The sequence below is a fragment of the Raphanus sativus genome, chromosome 6 (genome assembly GCF_000801105.2).
Source record: "Raphanus sativus cultivar WK10039 chromosome 6, ASM80110v3, whole genome shotgun sequence".
Lineage (NCBI taxonomy): Eukaryota > Viridiplantae > Streptophyta > Magnoliopsida > Brassicales > Brassicaceae > Raphanus > Raphanus sativus.
Genome location: NC_079516.1, coordinates 49522769 through 49543328, shown reverse-complemented (window position 1 = coordinate 49543328; position 20560 = coordinate 49522769). Strand labels below are relative to the sequence as shown.

The 20560-nt window shown below is 35.5% G+C and overlaps 6 protein-coding genes across 6 annotated transcripts; 3 read left to right on the top strand and 3 right to left on the bottom strand.

Moving 5' to 3' along the window:
- The first annotated feature begins 2845 nt into the window (after positions 1-2845).
- LOC108806343 (40S ribosomal protein S5-1) lies at positions 2846-4327 on the top strand. The gene is made up of 5 exons (XM_018578434.2): positions 2846-2990; positions 3066-3160; positions 3452-3723; positions 3795-3998; positions 4093-4327. The coding sequence occupies exons 2-5, from the start codon at positions 3068-3070 to the stop codon at positions 4145-4147; spliced, it is 624 nt and encodes a 207-aa protein (XP_018433936.1). The 5' UTR covers positions 2846-2990; positions 3066-3067; the 3' UTR covers positions 4148-4327.
- A 56-nt stretch (positions 4328-4383) lies between these two features.
- Positions 4384-6592, bottom strand: LOC108806342 (WRKY transcription factor 44). The gene is made up of 5 exons (XM_018578432.2): positions 6316-6592; positions 5889-6117; positions 5655-5774; positions 4955-5574; positions 4384-4854 (listed from the first exon to the last, which is right to left on the bottom strand). Exons 2-5 carry the CDS (start codon positions 6087-6089, stop codon positions 4563-4565), a joined length of 1233 nt encoding a protein of 410 aa, XP_018433934.2. The 5' UTR covers positions 6090-6117; positions 6316-6592; the 3' UTR covers positions 4384-4562.
- A 2903-nt stretch (positions 6593-9495) lies between these two features.
- On the top strand, positions 9496-11198 carry LOC108807096 (thioredoxin-like protein AAED1, chloroplastic). The gene is made up of 9 exons (XM_018579348.1): positions 9496-9710; positions 9793-9913; positions 10028-10073; positions 10141-10200; positions 10286-10322; positions 10415-10494; positions 10591-10682; positions 10771-10831; positions 10921-11198. Exons 1-9 carry the CDS (start codon positions 9533-9535, stop codon positions 10978-10980), a joined length of 735 nt encoding a protein of 244 aa, XP_018434850.1. The 5' UTR covers positions 9496-9532; the 3' UTR covers positions 10981-11198.
- A 703-nt stretch (positions 11199-11901) lies between these two features.
- LOC130495866 (protein ALP1-like) lies at positions 11902-12966 on the bottom strand. The gene has a single exon (XM_056987431.1). It carries the CDS (start codon positions 12964-12966, stop codon positions 11902-11904), a length of 1065 nt encoding a protein of 354 aa, XP_056843411.1.
- An 895-nt stretch (positions 12967-13861) lies between these two features.
- Positions 13862-14767, bottom strand: LOC130495865 (glutathione S-transferase T3-like). The gene has a single exon (XM_056987430.1). It carries the CDS (start codon positions 14765-14767, stop codon positions 13862-13864), a length of 906 nt encoding a protein of 301 aa, XP_056843410.1.
- A 1784-nt stretch (positions 14768-16551) lies between these two features.
- Positions 16552-18297, top strand: LOC108807248 (RNA-binding protein CP29B, chloroplastic). The gene is made up of 5 exons (XM_018579509.2): positions 16552-16978; positions 17079-17180; positions 17489-17794; positions 17880-17976; positions 18062-18297. Exons 1-4 carry the CDS (start codon positions 16613-16615, stop codon positions 17943-17945), a joined length of 840 nt encoding a protein of 279 aa, XP_018435011.1. The 5' UTR covers positions 16552-16612; the 3' UTR covers positions 17946-17976; positions 18062-18297.
- Positions 18298-20560: the final 2263 nt, after the last annotated feature.

The following is a 20560-nucleotide window of genomic DNA, read 5'->3' as shown; positions in this document are numbered from 1 at the left end:
TAATTAAAAGGTCCAATATGACTTCTAAATGGTAGATAAAAATTGTACTTCTCTTTTAATAGGGAAGATAAACCTTCGGGTTTCCTTACCCAATAAAATACAGTTGATCAGAAACTAAATATTTTATCATAAAGCAGTATTCTGTAAACGCTGTATATGACTTTTTGAGGATTAGCAGGGATTTCCCCTTCGGTATGAACTTTCTCCAAAAAAGAAACAGAAAAGAAAACTGGGTCTAAAGTTTTTGAGGATTCATACATGTTTTATGGCAGAACGTCTTGGACCATTGACTGTAAACAATTTTAGGTGGGACTAGGCATAGGCATGGACATTCGAATATTGGAGATGAGAATTCATTTAGATATTTAGAAAATTTAAGAGAAATTGGCATCCATATACACCAATAACTGCTTAATTTGCATAGATGGAATTTTTACTATTCACTTTTAATAATGGCAAGACTGCCCTTACAACTAAACATAGTCTATAGCCCAGTGTTATTACACGGTGTAATTTACACCTAACGGAAAAGTAAAAACAACCTTATTTCTCTTTTTTTTGAACACAACAACCTTATTTCTCTCTCTCTCTCCATCTTCTCATGAAAACCTCCGACTATGTCTTGTACGCCGGAGCTCCGAGAATTTCAGTCTCCCCATCCTCCAAGACAAAATCAAACGTGGGACCCAGATTGTTGCGATACAGAGCTCCAATTAATTAACAAAGAATTCAAAGCCTCCATGGATCTCTTCCAGCAACAAGCCACTCTCAGCATCTCTTCTGTCGGAGGCATTGGTTCCGACCCTTCCGTCGCCAAAGACCTCGGCAATAATTGAGAAAGCATATGTAGCCGGATAAGTATAAAGGAAAACAAAACAATTTCTTTAGTGGACTAACACTTTTATTATTATCCAGCTATCTTCTTTTATTTTTATACTTTATTAGAATTGACCGAATAAATCAGAATATAACCATTCAGTTTTACTTCTAGCAATCTATACATTGTACATTTATATAAATTGGTTAGTTACTGGTTCAATCGTACATAAATAATTAAGTATAATTTAAATAATATCCATTTACCACCTAATATAACCATCAACAGAATCTAATAGCCGGTAATCTTAACACAAAATATTAGCTAATATATAAAATATCCGTATAACCATGCTAATTTTCGATATGTAGAAGAAATTGCAAAGAAATTGTGTTGTAATTGGAGAAGAAATTGCCGGGACCTTGCTGTGACTCACCGGTTCCATGATTTGCTGGGACCTATCCGTGACTCGCCGGAAAGAAACAAAAGTTTTGTAAGTGAGAGATTGTCGATGATAAAACACCTATGATTTTTCGTGAGAAACAACTGAAATTGTGGATAAATCTGCTGCATCTTTTTATGAAAAATACTATTAGTTGATTTCTGCAAAAATTAAAATTGTATCAAATCTCCAAATAGAGAAACATATTCACGAAAGAAAAGATGACAAAATGGAAAGAGAAGGAGTCAAAAGTTTTTGAACAACTATAGGGTTACATGCGTAATTGTGTTCTATTATGGATTGGGCTTTTGATGATTTTTCCATGCTTGCAAATTTTCTAGTTATTGACTATTTTTGGTGCAAATCGCTCAAAATTTAATTCGGTTATTTTGATTTTTGGTTCAGTTTAGTAACGAATTTAGGAATCTACTGATATCCTAAATAATTTTGGATCCAATTGGACCCAATATTTTATTATTAAACATCAGTTTTTTGAATTTTCCGATAAAACGATGGATAAATTCGGATAATTCAAATTTTCAGGTAATTCGGTTTATAGATGGTATTCATAAAATAGTTGCTTATTTTAAAATTAAATATAATTATTTTTTATAAGTATATAAACTATAATATAGAAATTTGGTTATCTATTCGGTTGTTGGGTCAGTTGTTATTTGATTTGATTTTTTTTTGTTTTAGAAATATAAGATCGGTTAGGGTAATTTATAATAGGAGTGGACAAAAAATCCAAACCGAACCGAACCAACCAAACCGAAATTAAACTGAACCAAACCAAACCGTGCTCTTTATGTAACCCAATTGGTTCATGTTTTACTCAACCCGAACGGTTTGGTTTGGTTTGGGTTTAAACCAAACCAAACAGAACCAAACCGATAATCCAATATATATATAGTAAAAATATATATGATATATGTATATATATATGTATTAATATATTGTAAATTTTAGTTAAAGTTTCGTATTTCATTTTTTCATAACTTCCATATCTTTAAAAAAAATTATAAATACGATTCAAATAATACTATTATATATAAAATTATGTAGCATAAACTCTTATATTTTCAATCTATCGTTTATGAGTTGATTACTTTTTAATAAAAGTATAAAACTGATGTCTTCATATTTTAAAACCAACCCGAACTACACCGAACCAAACTAAACCATAATAATGTAAACCGAACTAAATCTAAATCAAACTGAACCGAACCGAATTAAACCCAAACCAAACCCAAACCAAAGCTACTTTGGTTTTAATTGGTTTGAGTTTTATAAAATCTAAATTACCCAAACCAAACCGAACCCGAATTTAAACCGAAATACCCACCCCTAATTTATAAGATCCACACCACCAGAAACCAAACATTATTTTCTTGGTCTGGTAGGTTCGGTTCTTCGAATTCCGGATAAGTGTACCAAGTCATTGCTTCATTACCGTATTGACTGTAAACAGACGACAGACCAAGTGATTTTTGACCCGGTCTACGGCTCTAGTCAACCTATATCCAAGTCGGAGAGAAACAAATGAAAGGAAAAAATCAAACCCATTAACAAATGAACGAATCCATCTCAAAAAGCCCATTATTGTACCACATATGGGCCCAATAAAACATACACTCTAACTAGCACAGAAATTTAGGGTTTTGATTCTTCATTTTTGAGAGCTACCTTCTTCGAGCCGCGGCTACAAAGTTACCTTCTTCTCTTCTAGAGGTATACCTTTCTTCTTAGATTCTCTCTTTTTACCGTTGCGTGTTATTTTTAGCTAATCCTCTGCTTGTCTTCCAGCCATGGCCGCCACCGTAGAAATCGACGCTGAGATTCAGCAGCAGCTTACCAATGAGGTCAAGCTCTTCAACCGTTGGAGCTTTGACGACGTCTCGGTATTTACCTCATCGATTCGTTTCACTAATTTCACTAATAACAGTGTGATTCGTGTCTTGTAATTGTCTTCCACTCTTCAGTTCCTACTTGTGTTCCATCGGTTCCACTCATTTGCAATCTAGTCCTTGAATTTTTCTCATATTCACTAATTGGTCTAATATTATACAATAGTTACATTAGCACCATTGTGTGAATTAGATGTGAATCATGGAAATGAATAATGTTTTGGATCCTGATACTGTTCTTAGTGGTTCTAATTATTAGGGTAACATTTGTTTTTGTGTATGTAGGTCACAGACATTAGTCTTGTTGACTACATTGGTGTTCAGCCTGCAAAACACGCCACCTTCGTCCCCCACACTGCTGGAAGATACTCTGTCAAGAGATTCAGGAAGGCTCAGTGCCCTATTGTCGAGAGGCTCACTAACTCCCTCATGATGCACGGCAGGAACAACGGTAAGAAGCTGATGGCTGTCAGGATCATCAAGCACGCCATGGAGATTATCCACCTCTTGACTGACGCCAACCCTATTCAAGTTATCATTGATGCCATTGTTAACAGGTAATAACTACTTTCTTGATTACTACTTCGAACCATATTCTCATCATGTTTGTTTATATCGGATGAGACAGTGGTCCACGTGAAGATGCTACCAGGATCGGGTCTGCTGGTGTGGTCAGGAGACAGGCCGTTGATATCTCTCCTCTGAGACGTGTGAACCAAGCCATCTTCTTGCTCACCACTGGTGCACGTGAAGCTGCCTTCAGAAACATCAAGACAATCGCTGAGTGCCTCGCTGATGAGCTCATCAATGCTGCTAAAGGATCTTCCAACAGGTAATAAAACAAAAACTCTATTTGCCATTGTCTCGTCGTCTCTTCACATTTTGTGTTAACTAATTATAGCATCTTGCCATCTCTCTCTCTGCAGCTATGCCATCAAGAAGAAAGACGAGATCGAGAGAGTTGCTAAGGCCAACCGTTAAGGGGTTTTCCTTAGTTTTTTTTTTTTTTTGCATTATTATCTCAAATAAGCTTTTGTGCTGTTTTCGTTAGCTTTTGATATGTTGAAGAATATTTTTCCTATCTTTTAATGAAGTTTTGTCGCTTTAATCGACTTTGTACTTTGATTAGACAGTTTCATATTTTAAGAATATTTTCATTTATATTATAGGCAAGGTTGTTTGCATAAACCAAAATCAATTATAGTATACGGAAGCAATAAACAAAATAAGTCTATATATGGCTTTTGTTTTTGTTTGGTACATGACAGATGTTATTAATGTCTTTGTTGTCCTTGTAACATTGATGTAAAAGAAAATAAATGAAAGATAATGGAAGTTAACTTTGCAATGAAGGTTGAAGAAGACAAGTGGATCATCATCATCAAATGGCTTTTGATTAGAATGTTGTGGGAAGAGTAGACGAACTTGGAGGACTCAGTTGCAAATGGTGATGATTGTGTCTACCTTCGTATGTTGTAATGAAAGCTCTCGGATCGTCACTCGCTCGCTCCACGCGTTTCCTTGCTCCACAATTCACACTCGTGCACCTGTAATAACTTCTCGGATACGCGTTGCCTCCAACCGCTTTCTGTCCGTACTTTCTCCACTTGAATCCATCTTCGAGACTGTCTGATTCCCCTGAGCTTTGCGATACTCCAGCTTCACTTGATTGCTTATCGTTCTTCTTGCTATTATATATCAACAAACTCAAATGTTAACTGTAGAATGCATGCATAAACTGGAGTTTCAAAAACAATCCAAAACCCTAATAATAATAATATATTTTACCTTTTCTTGCTTCTGCTTGGATCATCAAGCTCTCCTTCATCACACTGGCTACTTCTGCAACCGGAATCCGAAGTTCCACCAGTTGAACTCACCGATCTTGGAACAGCGAACTCGAATGGTGTTATTAGGACACACCCTTCATTCATCTTCTCTTGAGTGCTCCAAAGAGGTTGACAAGAAAAGTTACTAGGGTTTTTGCCCAATGATCCTTCAGAAACCAACCCATTTGGTGGCTTCTGAAACCCTAAAGGGGATGAAGAAGAAGCCCGCGGTGGAAGAGGAGGACAAGAGGGTTTAAAGTGATTATGCTCACCTTGATACACAATCTCTGAAACTTGACCTCCCATTGATCTCTCTACTCTCTTCTTGACTGGACATTTAGGGTGTGTGCATCTGTAGTAACTCCTTGGAGAGCCACTTCCTTTGACTTGTTTCTGTCCGTATTTCTTCCATTTGTATCCGTCCTCGGAAGATCCGTCCCCTGTCGATGTCTTTGATTCCGTAAAGGATGGAACTCTCGGGATTAGGTTAGGACCCTCTCGATGCGTGCCTTGGCTCACACTCTTCCCATACTCTACTGCTTGGCTTTGTCTCCAATCCTGTTGACAATTTCCCTTAAACTAACAAAGATAAAGGGAGAGTTATAAATACGAGTTTTGAAACACTATCGCGAGCTTGTAGCCTTGAGAAAGAAACTTACCATATTAGCCAATAGAGAGATGGTTGCTTGGGAAACAAGCTGTGCTTTAGGTTTATAAACGACGTAGCTTCTGCTCTCTGAATCATCACAAGACTTTCCATTGCCATTTCCTTCCTCCACCTAAAGATCATAAGATAGACTAAGAAGTGTCAAGAATGCAATTGGGAAGATTCTGAAAGAAGATGTCAATAGCAAGAAAGAGACGACTAGATGTATCAGTTAAGATGAATTCACCTTTGGTGATGGGACAGAAGCTGCAGCTGGCTGTTTAAACCTAAGAGGATCAGGTCTTATGGAGGCGTCGTGACAATTCGATTGGGGAAATAGTGTAACTGAATCAGGGATAAGCTCAGTGAATGTCCTGACGCTAGAGCATGAAGGCCTTGAAGCCACTGGTTTGGCTATTACCTTTCTTTCACTCTCGTTCACCTCCATTATTTATTCCCCCAAAAAAGTAATCAACCTGAAATAAAGCTCTCCACACGGATTAAAATTAATAATACTTATTCAACATCAACACCATCATACATGATCTTGAAAAGTGGATGCACAAAAGAGCATAAAGAAGGAAACTTTATGATATATACCCATATGGTGACATACACTTATGATCAGACAAAAGAGAAACAAAGAAGATGGTAAAGTAGTACAGTACACTCACGTTCAGAGAGTTCATGCAAAACCTGAAGTTCTGAAAAAGGATTTAAGGAAAGAAACCCTTTCTAATGAATTAAGAAGATCCGGAGATCAAGATCATCCGTATACGGTTTATGGTTGTGGCTTGTTGGTGTATCCGTCGTATCAGATCAGTTCGCTGAGACTCGTTGACACCAAAAAGGTACACGTGTCAAATTAGGGTACGTTGGATGGATCAAGGAAGGTTCGTGCTTAAGATGAGCTTGTCTGTAGTGATGAAGGAGGCGATGAAAAGGAAAGAGGAGAAGACTAATAGTTTCGTTGAACGTTAGTTGAGTTTAGTAGACGCCCTTTGAATGGTGGTTGGAATACGCGGCCAAAGGAACGGCGTCGTTTCCTAGTTGGTTGATTTTAAGCGCGCCAGCCAGCTAGCGACATAAAGGGACTTTAGTTGGTTGTTGGTGGCGCGCGCACGAGCTTGTTCTGTTCGAGGTAAACACGTTAACTGAACCATACCAACTTAATATTATTAGAAAAAATGTGAGCTCAAACCGGTTAGTTTCGATTTCACCTATCTCACTCTCACTAAGGATGAAGTGAAAAAAGGAAAAAATCACTGTCACGTTGTTCTTGTCTCAGTTACGTCTTTTATTATTAAAAATGATCGAATATCAGTTAATAATTAGAAACATTTATCAAAGCTCAGAAATTAGTCAAGAAAAAAACATTTATCAAAGTTAGCAATTGTTAGTTTGCAACAACTACTAGTGTTAGACATTATTAACGGTCCAGCAAACAATTTGTTAGGTCAAGAGTTGTTAAACACAAAGTTAGTTAAGTCTTGAGATCAATGTTCATAAATTCACTTGAGTTATAGTTTTAATGAATAACTAGATTTTAACCCGCGCTTCGAAAGCGCGGGTATTATTTTTTACTTTTATGAAATATATTATTTGTTTGTAATTATTGAACATATTTATTTTAGTAAAACTTTCTTTATAATAAATTTGACACACATAGTGTCTCTGGTAAACTATGTGTTTCTCTGACTTTGTTTTATTCTCTCTCCAATCAACATATCGAAGCGCGGATATTATTTTTTACTTTTATGAAATATATTATTTGTTTATAATTATTGAATGTATTTATCTTAGTAAAAAATTCTTTATAATAAATTTGACATATAGAGTGTCTCTGGTAAACTATGTATTTCTCTGGCTTTATTTTATTCCCTCTCCAATCAACATATTTATTTGGCTTGTTGTTAAAATAAATGATTTTAGAACGCAACTGCTTACTTTGATATTTTGTTTAAACAATGTGACATATTTCTGTATTAATTGTGTTCAATTAAATATTTACATTGTAATTTAAATTTGTATACAAATCAACATATTTGTGTAGTTTGTTATTAAAAAAATGATTTGAATCCAAATGTAAGTACTCTTATAATTTTTCAGTTCATATAATTTTTTAAAATATATTTATTTCAACTGAACCAATTAATATTTTGTTAAATTGGCCCGTGAAATATATTTTTATACATCGATATTCAAAAGATCTGGTAACTAACGATACTCAAAAGATCTGGACCGAATCAGGTTATATGGTTATTTTTGTTACAAATATCCGAACCCGTTTTAGATACATTGGTTATTTAGATATTTTTAGGTTCCTATACATCAGAACCGAATTCATCCAGATCTAGAATGATCCAACTCAAAATCCATACATAAGTTTATAATATTCAAGCGGGACTTTGTTACAAAAAAAAGGATACCCGAAAAGAACAACATGTACCTAAATAGACAGATAATGTTCATGTCTAAATGATTATATAAATTAATAAAAAACTGTTTTATGTGTTTTGCTAAATTAAGTGAAATAGAAAGAGTTTTTTTATCAAGTAAAATAATTATATGGAGTGGAAAATTAAGTGACAATAAATGTAGGACATTTTAAGTATTTTGATTTAAGTTATTATTTTATTCACAAAACATATTTTTTGAACTATGTTTTTGGGTAGTAATTTTCCACCGATTGTAACTAAAATAAAAATATTTTAGTAAAATAAAATAAACCAAATGTTTAATCATATATAAAACCTAATTATTTAGCATTTTTGATTTTATAATTGGCACAAAGTTAATATTGATTAACTAATAAATAAAAATATGCACTATTATTATGGTAATATAATTAATGATATAATTTATTATTAAGGTAATATAATTAATTAAATTGTTAAACTAAGTGAAATATGGAAACACAATTAATAGATACTACTATTCAAGTTTCCAAACACTCCATTTTTTATAGCTATAACCAAACACACCAAATTTTTTTATTAATCTTATCAAAGTATCCAAACGCACCGAATTTGTACTTCACCTTTAATAAGATAGATACTACTATTTTGCCATCCTTTAATATCTATTCACCTTGTGAACAACAACTTTTCAAGTGTCGATATGATTATTACGTTCATTACAGTTTAGATGGGTTTCTAATTCATAAGGTACTGATCAAGAGAAAAAGCATCTTACTCCTTTGATGGGTTTCACAGATATACCAAGACAATACTTCGAAGTCACACAACAAAGAGATACTAACCCGAGTTGCTAGCTTTATTGGTTAAACATTCCTTCTAAATTTCATAAAAACGAATTCATACTAGAAAAACCTTAAAATCCTAGTTCTCTGAAAATTTTGATAAAAAAATCTAATTAATATCTAAAATAATTATTTGTTTATTTTAGTTTATGTTTATTTTGATAGTTATATAAAACAAATAAATTTTACATAAACTAAAAGTATTAAAAATTATGATGATATTCTAGTGGTAAACGAACTTTGGATTACTAATTAATTTAGATTAAAAATATTTCATTGCACTCTATTATGTAGTTATGTGGATATAAATCTGTTGCTTACTACTCATTTGAATATTCAGAAATAATCTAATCAACGAGACTGCATTTCCATTTGAGATTTCAATAGATTTGGGATAGTTCAATTTACAAAAAAAAAAAAAAAAACCCCTACTAGTCGAACCCTAGTATGAATCCGACTTGAATGCGGATGCCTAGAACCAGCGTGGCTCTAACCAAATTGAGCTGACGTGGCGTTTACTTTCTCTTTCATATCATCTGCCACGTGTAATAACAGGCTCCACGAGATTAACCAACGGTATGAGAGTTAAAGTTAGGATTTTGTCAGCTTTCCCGGAGCCACCACCAACAATGGCTGTTTCGCTCTCGTCGTCGTCGTCGTCGACGATCACTTCCATTACGCTGCAGCCGAAACCGAAAACGATTTACGGCTTAGGGACAGTAAACTTCGGTGGTTATTCGGTGAATTCTCACGGCGTCTCTCTCCGGCGAAGCGCCGTGGTCGTGTCGGCCATCACCGGCGCTTCAGGTGTGCATAAAACAGCCTTCTCTTCTCTGTTCCTGTTTGAATTCCAATATTACTTACAAGATTGTGTCCATTATTCCGACAGGAACTGAAACTGCAGATTTGCTAGAGACAGTGAAAGTCTCGGACTTGAGAGGAAACGAGATTCCCATCTCTGATTTGTGGAAGGATAGGAAAGCTGTTGTTGCATTCGCTCGTCATTTCGGGTGATTAATTATTTTTTTTTAGACAAGTTTCTCATTAGATTCGATGAGTCTTGTTAGTTGTTACTAATGTGTAAAGAAGTATAAAAAAAAAAAGCTTTTTGTCAATGTTTTCAGATGCGTGCTGTGTCGGAAACGAGCAGCTTATCTTGCGGAAAAGAAGGTAATAATGTCAAAAATCGTTTGGTCATTGAGTAAAATAATATATCTGAGACTTTTTTGTTTGTTAGGATGTGATGGATGCGTCTGGTGTTACTCTTGTTCTCATTGGACCTGGAAGTATCGATCAGGTAACTAACAACGCACACACTTCTTTGTAAGTAACCATTTAGATGTTACAAGATTGTCATGATATATAACTCATCATCTGTGCAGGCCAAAACTTTTGTGGAACAGACAAAATTTGAAGGAGGTGTGCCTCTCAGTTCCTTGGGTGAACTTTCTTTCTTTCTTTCTTTGAGATCATTCTAATGCACAAACAAGTTTTCTCTCTTTCTCTCTCAGAGGTGTATGCGGATCCAAACCACGCATCATACGAGGCGCTTAAGTTTGCTTCAGGGGTTTCTGTGACATTTACTCCCAAAGTAGAGTCTGACTTCTCTCCTCTTTAACTAGGTTTTACCAAAACGTTACATGTCTTTTGTGGTCTCAGTGACTTTCATTTATTGTTATTATTATAGGCTGCTATGAAGATAATAGAGTCTTACATGGAAGGATACCGCCAAGACTGGAAACTCTCGTTTATGAAAGATACTGTTGAAAGAGGCGGCTGGTAAGTTATATAAGAGAGTGTGTGTCTGAATCAGTCCTTCAGGTTTCCTTGCTTGAAACATTGGTCTCTCTGACTTCGGTGGCTGCAGGCAACAAGGTGGAATCCTAGTTGCTGGGCCTGGGAAAAACAACATCTCTTACATCCGCAAGGTACTTATCTTTGTGTTCACACCGTGTCATGTGATCAGAGAGGTAATAAAATGTTGTATTCAACAATTTGTTTTGTGGGAACGTTTCAGGACAAAGAAGCTGGAGATGATCCGCCTGTTGAAGAGATCCTAAAAGCGTGTTGCGCTTAAAAAGACATCATTGTTCTTTATCGTAGAGTCAAGACTCTCTCCTCTCCTCCTGTAGTTTATAGGGGACATAAAACTTTGATATACTTCGTTCAATAAAACGTGTTCATTTGGTATGTATTTGTAAAGACATAAAACCCGATACATATTGGGTGTAGTGTATATATCTCTCCTTGTCGTTGCAGTAAAGCTTGGTCAAAATTTGATACAAGTTTGTGCTCCGTTTCATTTGCTCAACGACATTTTAAATTTACTTCATTAAGATTGATGATGGGCTGAGCTGCGATGAACTCAACTGATCAAGAGTTTAAAACCAAGAATGTAACACAACACTAAGCAAGCCTAACTTCTTTCTAGAATGATCAGAAAGGGACAAGGAAGCAAGAAAGAAAGAGAATAAACAGAACACTGTTTTTCTAACTTAAAAGGTGGATTCTGTATCGTTTTCTGATTTAGTCTTTTTAACCACTGTAATTTTTTTTCCTGGAATGGTTAAAAGATAATTGAATGAGGATTTTCACTTTTTCACTTTTTCACTTTTTTTTTTTTGCTGGAGCAAGTTGAGGGGAAGATCTTGTGCTGGAACAAGAGTTGCAACTTCCATTGGCTTGTAGTTAAAATATCTCAGAGCATGTTTATAGGTAGAAACTTTATTTGTATCTTAAGTGGGAATTAATGTTATTTTAATGATTATCATTAAGCTAAGATATATTATTAAGATACACTTAATTATTTTCATTTATAGGTAGTTTCTTTAATTAAAGTTCTTAACAATAAAAAAATATTACATTTAAATTAAACAATTTTTAAAGATAAAATTATTTTATTATATTACACAAAATTAAACATAACATTTTAAAAATAGATTTTAAAATAACAACATAAAAACATGAAAATAAAGATTACTAAAAGCGGCATCGACGTTTAGTTGTTGCGTTGATCACGTCCAAATTTACGCCATATATGTTCAACCAAATCACGTTTTAGTCGTTGATGCATTGGTTTATCACGCATACTTATTATAACACTATCTTGATCGGAGATACTTGGAGGGGTATCTATGAAAAAGGTGTCATCGGCACTTGAACTTTCGCCGTCTTCTCCCGGTTGGAAACCCGAAGTGTCGAATTGAGTGCCATCAACTCGTTCGTTTTCCACTATCATATTATGGAGTATGATACATGCTCTCATAATCTTCCCAATCTTGAGTATGTCCCAACAACGTGCTGGATTTTTGACAATGGCAAATCGTGCTTGCAAGACTCCGAAAGCACGCTCGACATCTTTTCGGACAGCTTCTTGAGTTTTAGCAAATAAAACTGCTTTCCGCCCTTGTGGAAGTGGTATAGATTGGATAAAAGTTGCCCATTTAGGATAAATACCATCGGTGAGATAGTAAGCCATTGAATAAGGATTTCCGTTCACCGAGAAATTCACTTGTGGAGCTTGGCCATGTATGATGTCATCGAAAACAGGTGAGCGATCAAGAATATTAATATCATTTAAAGTACCTGGAAGTCCAAAGAACGCATGCCATATCCAGAGATCATAATCAGCAACCGCCTCTAAAACGATTGTGGGTTTTCCCGAACCACGAGAAAATTGTCCTTTCCAAGTGGTGGGACAATTCTTCCACTCCCAATGCATACAATCGATGCTTCCTATCATACCGGGAAATCCACGAATCTCTCCGAGATGAAGTAGACGCTGAAGATCATCTTGCGTTGGTCTCCTTAGGTACTGATCGCCGTACAAATCTATTATTGCTTCCACAAAATTTTCCACACATAACCGAGCCGTGCTTGCAGCAAGCCGGATGTATTCGTCGACCGCATCAAAGGCAGAACCATATGCCAAGACACGAATTGCGGCTGTACACTTCTGAAGTGTAGAGAGACCACTTCTTCCGGTAACGTCTTGTGTTTGACGAAAGTATTGAACTTCATTGGAGAGGCGGTCAACAATACGCATGAACAATGACTTGTTCATTCTAAATCTTCGTCGAAATTGATTTTCCTGATATGTAGGAGTGTCACTGAAATAATCGTTCCATAACCGTTGATGGCCTTCTTCGCGATTTCGTTCGATAACTACTCTTTTTTTTCTTTGTTTTTTTACCACTTCTTGTTGTTGTTCTTCTTCTTCTTCTTGACCACCTGTTTGATTGTTCAAACTCTCAAATGCTGCATCGAAATGGTAATCATAATACTGATCAAAAGCTTGATTGAAAGACTCATCCATTTTTTTGGAATCTTTTAACAAAAAAAAATGAAAGTAGGAAAAGTGATGAATTGAAAATGAAAGAAGGAAAAGTGATGAATTGAGAATGATGTTTACGATCAGTTGAGAGAATTGTTTTGTGATGAGAGAATGATACAACATTTTCACTTTATAGATACAAGTTTAGAAAAAGACAGTGACGTAAAGACTATCATATAATGAAACATGTACATCTCGTGAAACATGAAGACAAGAACTACATGTCTACATGTACATCTCGTGAACCAAAAAGACAAGAACTACATGTCTACTATACATCTCGTGAACTTGTCTTGTCTCTTTACTCTTGTGAACCAAAAAGAGCAGACAGAGGCATTACATCTCGTGAACTTGTCTTCTCTCCCACTTGTCTCTTTACTCTCCCACTCTTGTCTCTTTACTCTCCCACCTGCATTACAAAGACATAAATTATTTTCAAGACAGAGGCGTTTGAAACAGAAACATAGCCATTAAACAAAGGCAAATTATCATTAAAACAGAAACAGAAAACATTAAACACAAAGACAACATTGAAACAGAAACAGAAAACAGAAACAAACATTAAAATAGAAACAACTACAGACATTAAAACAAGGAGACATTGAAACATTTAAACAAGGAGACATTAACTAGAGAACAAATCACTGATAAGCTTCTTCTTGAGGACTTCTTCGTAATCAGCTAAGGCATCTTGTCTTGCAAGGAGATTCTCAAGCATATGAGTCTTAGACAACCGTTCTTTGGCGGCCAAATCCTGCTGTTTGATTGTCCACATACTCTCATACTTGTCAACATCCAGGATCTCATGCACCACAGGCTTCTTTCCACTTGCCTTTGCATCCTTTGCATCCTTTGCAGCCTTTGCAGCCTTTGCAGCCTTTGCAGCCTTCACACCCGGTGGACGCTTGCTTCCACTTGCTTCAGAGGGAACTGAATCCTCACCTTCCTCACCTTCCTCATTCTTCCTCTTCTTCTTCTTCTTATCATCGTTATTAGTAATGTCGCGCCACTTCTGGTCAAAGCGCAGCTCCCTCCATGCGTGTTCTAGAGTAAACTTCTTCTTGTGATGGATAAAAAAAAGATGATGTGCTTGTTTGAGAACATCAACTTCATTCTGGCCGGAGCTTTTCTCTCTAGTTGCTGCTGCGTATGATCCACAGAACTTGGACACGAAATCATTGATCTTGTGCCAACGCTGCTTGCAGTCACCCGTCTTTCTCACCAAGCAGCCAGCAGCGTGAGGAGTTGCAGCATAGTATGCAGTAACTCGCTCCCAAAAGGTTCCTGCTCTTTGCTCGTTGGCCACCACAGGATCTTTGCTCGTGTTCAACCACGCGCTGATGAGAACAATGTCATCCTCTTGTGTCCATTTCCTTCGTTCTTTTGGCGCAGCAGAAGTGACTCCATGAAGGTTTGAAGCTTCGGTTCCTAGACTAGCTACAGATGGAAAGTTACTGAAGGAAACTGTTTGGGTTTGTGAACTAAGTAAGTCCACTAACGAACCGGTTCCAGAACCAGGAAAGTAAGCCATTGAATAGAAGATGAGAGAAAGAAAATAACAAAGATGAGAAAGTGGAGAAGAAGGAAGAAGAAGAAGACTGTTTTTTCAAGACAGAGGAGAAGAAAGAAGAGAAGTACACGGTTTATAACCGTGTTTGACATCACACAAAGCATTGATCACAACCTACCACTACCGAGTTGACATATAGCTACAATCCATTAATCACACAACACCATTCCTCACACAAACCATTCAATTCAGTCTAACCATAAAATTTATTACCTAAATCTACCAATATCTATTTAAGCATACAATTTCTTACCTAAACCTATGCATTGATCACAACCTACCACTACGGTTGAATTCTTTAAGTAAAAATCAACTACAATCGCGACATATATGACAAACCACAGACTAAAAACTCTACAAAGATTTACCAAACCAAACAGAGCAAAGAAGAATGTTTTATACGACTCTAAATTCATTAGCAATGACAATAGTTTATCCAATTAAACAGAGCAAAGATATCAGGTTTTATTCTATTCAAATGATCAAAGACAGAGGTCTTACCTTAATGAACAATCGTGGGGGTTCTGTCTGAGTCTGACAAAGAGCAAGGTTTCGCCATCTCTTGATCATCCAAAGGTCTTGATCATCCATCTCAACAGACAAATACACAAAAAAATTAAAACAAATCAGATGCTTGTTCATTCTAAAGATTCACGATTCAAAAAAGACATGCATGAATGAAATAGTTTGTCTTTGAAACAAATTCAACTCATCTTTACCTTTCGATCATCCAGAGCAGAAGCGTTCACCGATGTCTCTTCGTCTCCGAGAGCCACCACGAGAGAAATCTCGCCGTTTTCGTTGGTCGAGGAGAGCAACCGCTAGAGGAAACGTCGTTCTCCTTCGTCGAGACGAGCTACCAACAGAGACGCCGTCTCGTTGAGGAGATTCACCGAGATGAAGCAAATCGCCTTTCGTGTCGCCGAGGAGAGGAGAGAAAGAAGAGAAAAAGAAAGAAAGAAAGAAAAGTGAGAGAGACAAAACGATGTCGTGCTTCACCTCTTCTCTCACCAATCACCTTTCAACACGTGGCCATAAGATACACTCTCTCCTTCTCCTAATTAAGCGACGAGTTTAGCATAAAGGTGGTTTGGTCTTTTTAATTTAATCTAAATAAACCTAAGATACACTCTAAGATGTCCCTATAATCATGCTCTCATTATTTTGTTTTGTTTTGTCTTTGGCACGAGACGTGCCATCTCCACTGTCCATCCAAAATTTCGACGCCTCAGATATCATCTTACCCATCCCTTCACTTCATATTATGACAAGTAGTTAGTACAGGCCGTCCAATGAAACCATTACCAAAAACACAACCAATTAAAATCACATAATCACAATTCTTTTTTTTTTTGGAAAACTTAGAAAAACAAATTTAAATTATTTTTTATTAAGACGGATTTATTATTTTGTTATGAATTATAAAAATATTACATATTAACAACTTTTAAGATTTTCAAATTCAGATATAATGTAAAAAGTATTATTTTTTTAAAAAAAAAATTAAACCAATGGAACAAGAGGATTTTCACAGTTTACGTGACACTCCCAAGAATGATATCAATTCCGAATCTTATTTTCCAATGTTGACATTTGACAAAAAAAAAAAAATTTTATTAACAAAGCTGAACATAAATTTAGCAGAATAATAGTTTCAGATTAAATTTGTAAATAAAAATCATATTAAGACATTCCGTGCAAGCTCAAAAGAGTTCATTTAGCCCATATAAATATCAAACACTCTGCATCCAAACCATCATCCACTAAGCCGAAAACCTTATCTCATCTCTTCTCATTCACTTCACCATGGCAGCTTCAGCTTCGTCTCTCGCTCTCTCCACCTTCAACCCTAACTCCTTTCCTTTCTCCGTCTCCAAACCCTCCTCCTCCCTCTTACCTCCTTCCCTCTCTTTCAAACTCAACTCCCTCTCCTCTTCCTCCTCCGCCAAATGCAACTCTCCCGCCTCTCGCTTCCTCCGTAACGTCGCCGTCACGGAAGACTTCTCTGTCGAAGAAGAAGACGGCGGTTTCGTCGATGACGTGGCGCCGCCGCCACAGGAGCAGTCCTTCTCTGCTGACCTCAAACTCTTCGTCGGTAACCTTCCGTTCGACGTTGACAGTGCTCAGCTCGCTCAGCTCTTCGAGAGCGCAGGGAACGTTGAGATGGTTGAGGTAATAAAGACAGTGTGTCCTATGTTGTTGTCTTCTGTTAGGTGAAATTAGTAGTTTAAGATTTTTTATGTTACTTTTTGTTTTGTCTTTTTTTTGTTAGGTGATCTATGACAAGGTGACAGGACGAAGCAGAGGATTCGGGTTCGTGACAATGTCTTCTGTCTCTGAAGCAGAGGCTGCTGCTCAGCAGTTTAATGGCTATGTAAGAATATACATATATCTCTCTACCTTTACTCTTTAGCTTTGAGTGTTGGTATGAAACTATGATTTGTTTTAAGGTTACCTGTTGGTTATGCGTTTTCCTTTTTGTGCATTTTTGTATTTATTTCCACCGTGGATGCTTAGTTTGTTTATGTTATATTATAATATATGCTAGTAATAAGCGCCATATTATTATGTCTTGGAATGTAACTATTTTCTTAGATGAATTGAAAAATCTTCAACCTCGTGTTGTGTGATTCCTTTATTGATATATAAAGTGAAACCATTTTTTTTTTATTATTATTGCAGGAGTTGGATGGTAGACAGTTGAGAGTAAACGCAGGTCCTCCTCCACCAAAGAGGGAAGACTCCTTCTCCAGAGGACCCAGAAGCAGCTTTGGAGGTGGTGGTGGTTCAGGAAACCGTGTTTACGTCGGGAATCTCTCGTGGGGAGTCGATGACATGGCTCTCGAGAGTTTGTTTGGGGAGCAAGGAAAGGTTGTTGAGGCTAGAGTTATCTACGACAGGGACAGTGGTCGGTCCAAGGGTTTTGGGTTTGTGACGTATAACTCTGCTCAAGAGGTCCAAAATGCTATCCAAACCTTGAATGGTGCTGTAAGTATCTTTCTTTCCCGTTCTTGGCTCATGCTAATATGTAATGAGATCAATCAAACAACTCTTGATAATGCTTTTTTTATAGGATTTGGACGGGAGACAAATTAGAGTCTCGGAAGCTGAAGCTAGGCCTCCTAGGCGCCAGTTTTGAGCCCTTTTCTCAAAAACGCATATTCTAGAGGGTATGACTTAACCAATTGTACTTCTTGATGGCCTTTTTGCTTTAAAGACTTCATGTCTCTTATTGAAGTATTGAAATGTGAACAGGCGCTTTGAAGCATATAGAGTTTTGTGAGAGGATGGCAGTTTCGGACCCGTACTAAGAAGCTCTTCTTCACCTATGCTTGTTATGCAATGGATGCTCGGGATGGTCTTTTTATTTCGAGAAACATATAATTAAGATTATAAAGTGAAGAACATGTTCTTGTCTGTCTGAATGCTGGCCATTGACGGCTTCGCTTTGGTTTGCTTCAAGTTTTATCTCTATTCAATTTGCTTCTCTATTTAACAGTCTACTTAGTTTTATCTTCTGCATTTATTAATATGAACACATCTACAAAGAACGCTCAAACACTAAAATCACGCAATCTGACCGAACCAATACATTATGATGTGGAGTGAACAAATTGACTTGAGAGTTTGTGGTTCCTTGCTTTGAGACGTACGAGCCAAGTTGATCAATAGATAAAATGCATGGCTGCCCCAGCTAGTGCCAATTCCTTGAGATGGGTTCTCACAAAGCCCAAACGTTGTAATGTTATGGTGCCAATTCCTTGAGATGGGTTCTCACAAAGCCCAAACATTTTAATGTTATGGACCTAATGTTAAAAGCATTTGGTCCAATTAACTCTAGTGGGTCTTACACAAAATGTTAGTTCAACTGCTACACGTTGGCTGATTCCATCTATGTGAAGGTTATAATACTAAGCTCTCAAAGTCTCCTCTCCTCCAAAGAATTTTGAATGCTTAATTTAGTAATGGGACAACGGGATTAACCAGATAAATGATTTTTTTTTCAGTTTCAAGCATTGTCAAATACTCGTGGACCCGTGGTATATGCCATTCAATCTGGTTTAAGAAAGTGGATAAAGAATTATAGTATGTATATTGCGATAATATAAACTTCCACGTCAATTTATATGGACAGAAGTAATATACAATGGATTTGGATAAATTTACCACTAACTTATATTATTAAAATAGAAATACCCTTTAGTTTTAAGATTATTTATATTAGAATGTCACTGAAATATTTATTGAATCTTTTATTTAAGTATAATTATTTTTTCCTAATCTAAATAATAGATTTAAGGATTTAATGTATTTTCCTAATTTAAATAATAAATTTCCTTAATCGAATCTTAACCGAAATAGATAACCTAGCTAATAGATTTCGTATTAACATATTAATATTTTTAATATTTAATTTAAAAATATATATATATATATATATATATATTATACCATTAGTACAAAGTAAAAAAATTAAAGTGAAAGCAAATATTTACACGATCACGGATCAAACTCTAGAAATAAATAGTAATAGCAAAAGATTATTTTTCCTTAACAATTTTATTTTAATAGAAATTATAGTTCCCAATATGTTTATATATTTTATGTATTTATAAATTTATTTTATATGTTTTTGAGAAATGCTAAGATTTTGGAATTGGAAACAATTATGACTCACTCTTATGTTATTTTAATTAAGAAACTTAAAATTTATATCAGAATATTTTATTAAACTTTTAATTTTAATTTTTATTATAACTGCAAAGATTAATTTTCAATCTAAATTTATGTTTAAATAGTACAAATACATCATTTAATATAGACAAAAAAAATAAAAACATAAAATAAATACCAAGGTCTAGTTAGTTTTAAATTGAAAGGTTTTGAGAAGTTCAAATTTAATATGGTGTTAGTCGAATATGAAACTGAAATCGGTCAGATCCGAATGAGGTCTGGTTGATCTTGAACCAATGTGTCCCAAAAGATGGGTCTGGTCGGTCTGATCCGAACTATAAATTCTCACACACCGAGAGTTTCTATAAGACATAAATAATACTCCATCTGTTTCATAATACTTGATGTTTTGACTTATTGCACAAAGATTAGATTTTTCTAAACAATTATTTAAAAAATATTATTTTAGAATCAATTAACCAATAATAAAAAGACAGTGAAATCTAATTGGTTAAACAGTTTCCAACAAAGTTAAAGTTAACCTTAAAATCTCAAAACTTCATCTAATTTGAAACAAAATTATCTTTCTAAAACATCAACTATATTGAAACGGAGAGAGTATATAACAAAATTTACTATTTAGTATATTTAGAGCAATTTAATTAATGTCAATTAGTTTTGAGTTGAAAGCTCTCCAAATTTATCATATATACACGTAAGGTGTAACAATATTTTATGTAGAAACGTGAAAGATACACTTTGGAAGTAGTTTGTGATGATGAAAGGCATCACTTGTTACCAATGCCAATTGACGTACTTCCCTTGGTAATGATGCTATCAACAAAACGCCAGTGTCGCCCTAATCTTGTTCCATAAGTACAATCTCTTACAACAAACTACATTTTGTTATATATGATTGAACTAAAAATGTTATGGAAATAGAAGTATACATATAAGTACGAAAGAGTTGCTAATACGGAAATGTTATGGAAAAGAGAAATATATACATATACGAGTATTGTGAAAAGAGCATATATAATTTGGAAACTGCAACTAAGCGTAATTAAGGATATCATAATT

What these genes read in the sequence shown, in the direction of transcription:
- LOC130495866 (XM_056987431.1), bottom strand. Translation starts at nt 12,966, where the DNA reads ATGAACAAGTCATTGTTCATGCGTATTGTTGACCGCCTCTCCAATGAA.
- LOC108807248 (XM_018579509.2), top strand. Translation starts at nt 16,613, where the DNA reads ATGGCAGCTTCAGCTTCGTCTCTCGCTCTCTCCACCTTCAACCCTAAC. An exon ending in GGAACGTTGAGATGGTTGAG is followed by an intron (nt 16,979 to 17,078) that starts GTAATAAAGACA and finishes TTTTTTTGTTAG; the next exon opens with GTGATCTATGACAAGGTGAC. An exon ending in CTCAGCAGTTTAATGGCTAT is followed by an intron (nt 17,181 to 17,488) that starts GTAAGAATATAC and finishes TTATTATTGCAG; the next exon opens with GAGTTGGATGGTAGACAGTT.
- LOC108807096 (XM_018579348.1), top strand. Translation starts at nt 9,533, where the DNA reads ATGGCTGTTTCGCTCTCGTCGTCGTCGTCGTCGACGATCACTTCCATT. An exon ending in GCATTCGCTCGTCATTTCGG is followed by an intron (nt 9,914 to 10,027) that starts GTGATTAATTAT and finishes CAATGTTTTCAG; the next exon opens with ATGCGTGCTGTGTCGGAAAC. An exon ending in ACAGACAAAATTTGAAGGAG is followed by an intron (nt 10,323 to 10,414) that starts GTGTGCCTCTCA and finishes TTTCTCTCTCAG; the next exon opens with AGGTGTATGCGGATCCAAAC.
- LOC108806342 (XM_018578432.2), bottom strand. Translation starts at nt 6,089, where the DNA reads ATGGAGGTGAACGAGAGTGAAAGAAAGGTAATAGCCAAACCAGTGGCT. An exon ending in CTTCTGTCCCATCACCAAAG is followed by an intron (nt 5,775 to 5,888) that starts GTGAATTCATCT and finishes TATGATCTTTAG; the next exon opens with GTGGAGGAAGGAAATGGCAA. An exon ending in CCAAGCAGAAGCAAGAAAAG is followed by an intron (nt 4,855 to 4,954) that starts GTAAAATATATT and finishes GATATATAATAG; the next exon opens with CAAGAAGAACGATAAGCAAT.
- LOC108806343 (XM_018578434.2), top strand. Translation starts at nt 3,068, where the DNA reads ATGGCCGCCACCGTAGAAATCGACGCTGAGATTCAGCAGCAGCTTACC. An exon ending in GGAGCTTTGACGACGTCTCG is followed by an intron (nt 3,161 to 3,451) that starts GTATTTACCTCA and finishes TTGTGTATGTAG; the next exon opens with GTCACAGACATTAGTCTTGT. An exon ending in GCTAAAGGATCTTCCAACAG is followed by an intron (nt 3,999 to 4,092) that starts GTAATAAAACAA and finishes CTCTCTCTGCAG; the next exon opens with CTATGCCATCAAGAAGAAAG.
- LOC130495865 (XM_056987430.1), bottom strand. Translation starts at nt 14,767, where the DNA reads ATGGCTTACTTTCCTGGTTCTGGAACCGGTTCGTTAGTGGACTTACTT.